The sequence below is a fragment of the Octopus bimaculoides genome, chromosome 10, assembly GCF_001194135.2.
Source record: "Octopus bimaculoides isolate UCB-OBI-ISO-001 chromosome 10, ASM119413v2, whole genome shotgun sequence".
Classification (NCBI taxonomy): Eukaryota; Metazoa; Mollusca; class Cephalopoda; order Octopoda; family Octopodidae; genus Octopus; species Octopus bimaculoides.
Genome location: NC_068990.1, coordinates 55695583 through 55703417, shown reverse-complemented (window position 1 = coordinate 55703417; position 7835 = coordinate 55695583). Strand labels below are relative to the sequence as shown.

Below are 7835 nucleotides of genomic sequence, written 5' to 3'. Positions count from 1 at the left end.
TTATTATTATTATTATTATTATTATTATTATAATTATAATTATAATTATTATTATTATTATTATTATTATTATTATTAAGGCAGCAAGCTGGCAGAATTGTTAGCACACCAGGCAAATTCCACCAAGATCAACTTTGCCTTTCATCAGTTTGGGGTTGATAAAATAAATACCAATTAAGCACTGGGGGGGGTTGAGTTAATCAACTTACCCTCTCCCCTAAAATTGCTGGCCTTGTGTCAAAATTTGAAATCATACGGTGGTGAGCTGGCAGAATCATTAGCACACTGGGCAAAATGCTTACCAGCATTTTGTCCATTGTTACATTCTGAGTTCAAATTCTGCCGAGGTCGACTTTGTCTTTCATCCTTTCAAGGTCAATAACATAAGTAGCTGATGTAATCAACTTATTTCCTCCCGCAAAATTTCAGGCTTTGTGCCTATAGTAGAAAGAATTATTATTATTATTATTATTATTATTATTATTATTATTATGCCAATTTTTCCCACCTTTATTTTTGGCGGGTAGGGGAGCAGTGTTTTTTTTTCTTTTTCATAGATAAATATTTTAATTTATTAAACTTCATAGAAATCAAATTTCTAGCCATTTTTCTCATTCTTTTAGCTATTGGTGTTGTTGTTGTTTTTTAATTCTTTATTCTGTTTTATCTTCTTTTTTTTTTTTTCTTTAAATTGTAGTCGCTGGTAAAGAGGCATTCCAAGAACACACTTCCATCCATTTTAAACATGCATGCCCAATGTGTGAATATAAATCAAGAACCGAAGGAAGACTGAAAAAACATATTGAGAACTTTCATAGCAACACTTCTCCAGAACAACTGGCTGCCAATAAACAGAAGAAAGGCAAAATGCCGGCTAAACCAAAGAAGTTTACATGTAAAACTTGTGGCCATGAAACACCTACAAAGGTACCTTTTTTTTTTTTTTTTGTTTCTTATATTCTTGGATCTTTTCCATTGCTGTCACAAATTTGGAAATTTTAAAATTAAGAGAAAATTTTCAAATTTGATATGTTGATATAATTTTTCATGCTGAATCCAAATTTGAGCTTCATTTATTCCAGAAAAAAAAATTTAGTAAAACGCTCCTGAGGTTCAAAGTTTGATCTCTTTTTAGCCAATCAGAAAACAGAAATCAGCAGCCAGCATTTTCTGTGTGATAGTTATTTATCACAAAAGGGGTCTCATCAAAACTTGCAGTGGTTACAATGGTGAAAGAGTCACAGTCACGCAAGTACAGTGTCTTTGTTACAGTGAAAACAGGGTAGACTATAGCTTTGCTTGTCACTATGGAACGAGACACCAATGTGAGATTTACAGTCACGTGTATAAATGGTGACTTTCGATTGGCTAAAATTACCCAAAATTTGTTAACTTTAAAAGCTGTTATCTTTTTTTATTTATTAATTTATGGCAAAAATGTATTTCATTTTCATACTCTGCATACAAAACTAAATCAGTATATCAAATTTGAACACAACTGGATCAAAATTGAAAGAAATGCAAAATCTGTAAGATCAACAAAAGAGATCCATATTCTTTTACTGGTTTTAGCCAATGGATATATGACCACATTTGAAAAACGTGTTTTAACTAATTTTGTCAATCCAAGCATTTATACTCACCTATTTAAGACCTCTGCACCCTATAGAGCAGAGGTCATCAGGCTAATAATATTTAGTTATAAAAATACAGTAGGATTTTTTTTAAACATTGGAAGACTATGAAGCATTCAGTAGAGTAGAGCATAGTAAACAAAGGAGTCCAAAGGCAGAAAAAAATGGTTGAGAAACCCTGCTCTACACAAACTGATTTTTATCTCTAGGAAGATGTGATCCATATCAATCTGACCTCTATCCTTTCACCTGTTCAGTATGGAAGGCTTGGAGCTTGCTCTTCACTGGTGTAGCTCTAGGGGTCATTGAAGCACAAAAGCCACCACACTGTCACAAGGAGAGAACCTTGGAGTTGAAATATTTATTAGAGCAACTTCTTTTACCTTTTTGTTTCTTCATTTCTATCGTTTTATATTCGCAAAGAAATTGTTTTTAGCTGATGAGAGACATCTCTACATGGTTGTTCTATCTGCTAAAAATAGCATCCAAATCTCCCCTCAAATAACACTCTACTGTCAGCCTAGTTCTAAATATGCTAAGTCTGTAAAAGAAAAGACCTGATGGTCACCACTGGAATGCCTTTGATCATAAATATGATCAATCATGGCTGACCTATGATTAAACAATAATGATTTTAGGGTGGGGTTTAACCATGGTCAGTTCTGGTAAGACAGACCTATCACCAAAATCATTCTAGCCGAAAACATCTATCTCATCATCATCATCATTTAACATCTGTTTTCCATACTGGCATCTGTTAGACAGTTTGACAGGAGCTGGCAAGCTGAAGAGATGTACCAGGCTCTAATTGTCTGTTTTGGCATGGTTTCTATGGCTGGATGCCCTTCTTAATGCCAACCACTTTACAGAGTGCCCTGGGTACCTTTTATGTGGTACCAGCACCAGTATGTTTTATATGACGCCAGCACAGGTGTTTTTTCTGTGGTACCAGCACATCTATCTTTTGTATTTTTTAATGTAGTGTATTTAAGACTACATTATCCAATTTGTACTTTTTTTAAATGTTATCTGAGAGAGATTTGGTTACTATCTATACCAGTTTGAGTGAGCTTGTAAAGGGGTCTCTTATTAACTAGTATTGATTTCTTTGAAGTTATTTTAATGGCCATAGATTTTTTTGATAGCTGAGTTCAGAGTTCATTTAGAAACCCATTTTAATTATGACACCCTACCTACACATGTACACACAAATCCCAACAGCAGCACCAACTCACAATGTTGTTTTATAACGTATATTTGCAATGTAGTTTTATATGTATTTGTATGTAGTTTTAAAATGTACATATTGTAGTTTTATAAAACATATTCATAATAAGAGTTTTGGCAGCAAGCTAGCAGAACTGTTGGCACACCAGGCAAAATGCTTAGCTGCATTTTGTCTATCTTGATGTTCTGAGTTTAAATTCTTGTTGAGGCCAACTTTGCCTTTTATCATTTCGGGTTCGATAAAATAAGTACCTGTGGAGTACTGAGGTCAATGTAATTGACTTACTCCTCTCCTTAACTTGATAGCCTCATGCCAAAATTTGAAACCAATATTCTGTATGTTTAAAGCAGCAAGCTGGCAGAATTGTTAACATGCCAGGCAAAACGCTTAGCAGCATTCTGTCTGTCTTCACATTCTGAGTTCAAATTCCTACTCAGGTCAACTTTGCCTTTCATCCTTTCAAGGTTAATAAAAGAAGTACTAGTTGAACACTGGTGGGGGGAGGGGGTCGATGTAATCAACTTACTCAGTCCCCTGAAATTTATGGCTTTGTGCCAAAATTTGAAATCCATATTTATAATATAGTTTTAAAATATACATATCTTTTTACTTACAGGTGGAATTCTGGTCACATGCCCGCTCTCATATGCGAGAGGATAAAGTCTTGAACTGCCAGTTTTGTCCGTTTGTCACTGAGTATAAGCATCATCTGGAGTATCACCTGCGAAATCATATGGGTTCAAAGCCATTCAAGTGTAGCCAGTGTAATTACCGCTGTGTTAACAAATCCATGCTAAACAGTCACATGAAATCACATACTAACGTCTACCCATTTCGTTGTCAGGATTGTGGATATGCTACTAAATATTGCCACAGCCTGAAGCAGCATCTGGATAAGCTAGGACACATGCCATCCACTGTCCTTAACAGTGATGGCAGCCTTCCCCAAGGACTCGATAACAATGTTTCTCGGCTGAGATTTGCAAAAGGCCGACGTGTCAAAATAGCGTGCAGGGGTCCGACCCTGCGCAAACCCGATAGGCGCCAGTATATGCAGGGTGGGTTCTTTCCTATGGGGATGCCACCCCAAGTGATGAATGGAACAGTACTCCCACCATACTGGCATTTAATGAACCAGATGCCTCCGAATGGCTTTCATCCAGCTGTGCCAAGACCACCCCCGCCACTGATTCCAGTCTCTGGGACGCACTCAGGCGATCCACACCAACATTCACCTCAACAACAACAACAGCAATCGCCTTCCCAGCAACAACAGCCTCCACCACCACCGCCACCTCCTCCACAACAACAACAACAACACCAACAACATCCGCCAGCACCACAACAGTCGCCACAACAGCAACCACTACCACACCAGCCACCACTCCAACAGCAACCGCAACCACAACAGCAGCAGCAACTGCAGCCGCAGCATAACCAGCAGCAACCGCAGCCTCTACAACCACCTCATCCACCTCATCCCCCTTCACAACAGCTCTCACAAGGCCAGCAGCACACACAGCAGTCACAGGTTCAACTCCCAACACAGCCATCGCAGCAACATCAGCAACAGCTTCAACAGCATCATCATCATACACAGCAACAGCAACAACATCAACAACAGCAGCAACAGCAACAACAGCAACAACAACTCTCCACTCTACAACAGTCTCAGAACCAACAACACCAACAACAACAGCAACCACAACCACAACAACCACAACAACAACCTCCACAACAACAAATACAACAACAACAACAACAGCAACAACAAGCACAGCAAACACAGCAAGCTCAGCAGCATCAGCAGCATCCCCCACAAGATATTTCTGTTTCTACCTCAGTGACATCTGTTGTCAATTCAGGCTTGTACAAGTGTACCTTCTGCAGTGTCACAACTGAAACTATGGAAGCCTTGAACAACCATCTCTTAAAAGTTCATGCTGCAGAGAACCAAGATTTATTTAATGCTTTTGGCATTTCCTCTGAAGCACTCCTTGAAGATCACAATTTGCGATCAACAATGATATCAAATACGTTTAATCAACCTGATGTTTCAGACACTAAACGAACAGAAACATCAGATTCAATGTATGGAAGCTCTGATACAAATTTTCAGCAGTCAAACAATGGAAGTCCACAATTTACTGATATCAAATCTGACATAAAATCAGAGAATGTTCCACCGAAATCTAATGGTGTGGCTACACATTCCATAATTCAGTCCAGTGAGTCAACATCACCCCAGGCTAGCACAATCAAACAAATGATGAACCGCTTTGGTATGGGTCCTCTTTCTGCATCTCAAGCCAGCCCTGATGTGCCACAAACAACTGAAATTCCTCTGGACCTACGTAAACCAAAGTCACCGATCATGTCTACTCCTTTCATAGGTGGTGGTCATGACCTTGAAGGCAGAAATAACAACCTTCCTGGTTCTACTGTTCAGCCAACAAATGTTCTTACTTCCCCTATCACAAGCATCCATAGCTCTGCGATGACAAATATGAAACGTACTCCTTTTCAAGAAGCCATACCTAAGAAACGGTCTAGAAAAAGCAGAGCATTCAAGCGAGACACTTTTCAGATAAAATATGAAGACCATCTGTCTATGACAGATGTCGATGAGGAACTTTCTCATGGTAATAAAAGCAGTAGTGTTAGCCCAGATGTGCCGCCAGATTGCATGGAACCTCAAACCTCTGAGTGTACACAAGATACAGCAGCATATTCCATGTACTCTGCGGAGAAGAGAAAGACACCGACTGAAGATTACCCTACTGGATCTTTCCGGTCAACTCCAAGCAACGAAAAGAGTCCACAAGGGACGGAAGAACATGTGATCAGCTATGAACAGCTTCATAAAAGTTTGCAGATTCTCAATGAAGAACTAGAGCATAAACCAGATATTTCTGGTCATCTTCCTAGCGGTCAGCTCAACGAGAGCATGTCAGTTTCACAACAACAACAACAACAGCAACAGCAACAACCTCCTCCTCCTCCTCCTCCTCTTCCTCCCCATCCTTCACAGCAGCCAGTACAGCAAAACCCCCAGCTAACATCACAGCAACTCCCACAACCTTCAACATCAGCCTCTGTATCATCCGACAGTGTTTCTGGTGATCTCTTACCTGAACAAATGAATCATTTCTTAAACACATATTATAGCCAACAAAATTCTTTGTCAGGGATGCATCGTCGGGGTTCTAAAATTGCAATGCAAATAATCCAAGAGACAGGTAGTAGTAGCCAACACCAAGCAAACAATCAAACACCTCCTTCAAATTCAATGCTACCCCCACAACACAATGGGAATGTTCCCCCATTCAGACGTTACCCCATGAATCCCAATGACGGTGGCAATCCAAACAATAATAGCAATCCAAAAATGGATCGCAAAAACAAAGATCAAGAGAATGAAGAAACATTTGAGTGTGGGCATTGTGGCATTGTCTACAGAAGTTGTATAATGTATACCATTCACATGGGCTATCATTGCCAACAAGACCCACTTAAATGCAACATGTGTGGACATCAAAGCAGAGATAAGATAGAGTTTTTTATCCATATTGCCAGAGCACCCCATGTATAAGTTTTATGGTAACTATGTAAAAAAAAAAAATAAATAAAAACAAACGAAAAACAAAAACACAGAGATAACAAAAAAAGGAAAAGAGAGAAAGAGAGAGAGAAAGAGAGAGATAGTAAAATGAGAGAGTGAAAACAATATTTGGTCAATGAGCAGAGATTAGTGGCAGCTGCACATCCTTTGTATTCTCACAAAAGCAAACAAGAAAATAATAATAATAATAATAATAATATTAATAATAAGAGTAATAATAATAATAATAACAATGATGATGATAATGATAAAGATAATGGTCCATGTTAAATTTAGAGTCTCAAAATATCTTGCCAATTCTTAAAGTCTCAGGGACGGAAATATAACTTGCATTATTCTTAAGACTTTGTTATAATTGGCAAGTGTTCGAAGAAATGTCATATCCACACACACACACACACACACACACACACACACACACACACACACACACACACACACACACACACACACACACACACACACATACATACATACACACACACACACATACATGCAAATGCTCACAAACTTACACATATGGACACATACACATACATACACCACCTTTCCCTGTCCTTAATTCCATCATTAGTTTTCTTTTGTTTTATTTATTGGTTTCTGTCAAACTTCATATATATATATATATATATATATATATATATATATATATATATATATATATACATAATATATATATATACATATATGTATATGTACATGTGCATGTATATATATATATATATATATAAATAAACACTGTACATACACACACACATCTATATATACATATATATATATAATATATTTACATATATGTATATATGTACATATATGTATATATATAGATGTATATAAACACACTGTACATACACACACATATATACATACATACATACATATATATATATATATATATATATATATATATATATATATATATATATATATATATATATATATATATATATATATATATATATATATATATATATATATATATATATATATACATATCGCAATAATATACAAATAATACATATATATAGCTTTAGGGCTGAAACATAAGAGTATATATGTATATATGTGTATGTATATAAAACAAGGTTAAATGTGGTATTTTTCTTGAAAAATGCCTCTGTAATTTTCATTTCTGTAGCTTAACTTCCAAATATTTGGTTATTATTTCTTAAATAAAGCTGTCCAGTTTGATTGTTCAAATTGCTTATAAATATCTCTTCTGGCTCTAAACAGCTGAGAAACACTATTACTTTGTTGCTTGACATTGTTTTCCTCAAATCTTATAATGACCTTCAATAAGTATATATATATATATGCATATGTATATATATATATATATATATATATATAT

General features: G+C 36.5%; 1 protein-coding gene across 5 annotated transcripts in view; it reads left to right on the top strand.

Moving 5' to 3' along the window:
- LOC106882292 (uncharacterized) overlaps nt 1–7111 on the top strand; it is a 344998-nt gene extending 337887 nt beyond the window's left edge. For all 5 annotated transcript variants that reach the window (XM_052971216.1, XM_052971219.1, XM_052971217.1 and 2 more), the window contains 2 exons: nt 698–927; nt 3479–7111. In XM_052971216.1, coding sequence (XP_052827176.1) covers nt 698–927; nt 3479–6454 — 3206 coding nt within the window. In that variant the 3' untranslated portion in view covers nt 6455–7111. The remainder of the gene's footprint in view (nt 1–697; nt 928–3478) is intronic.
- Nucleotides 7112–7835: the final 724 nt, after the last annotated feature.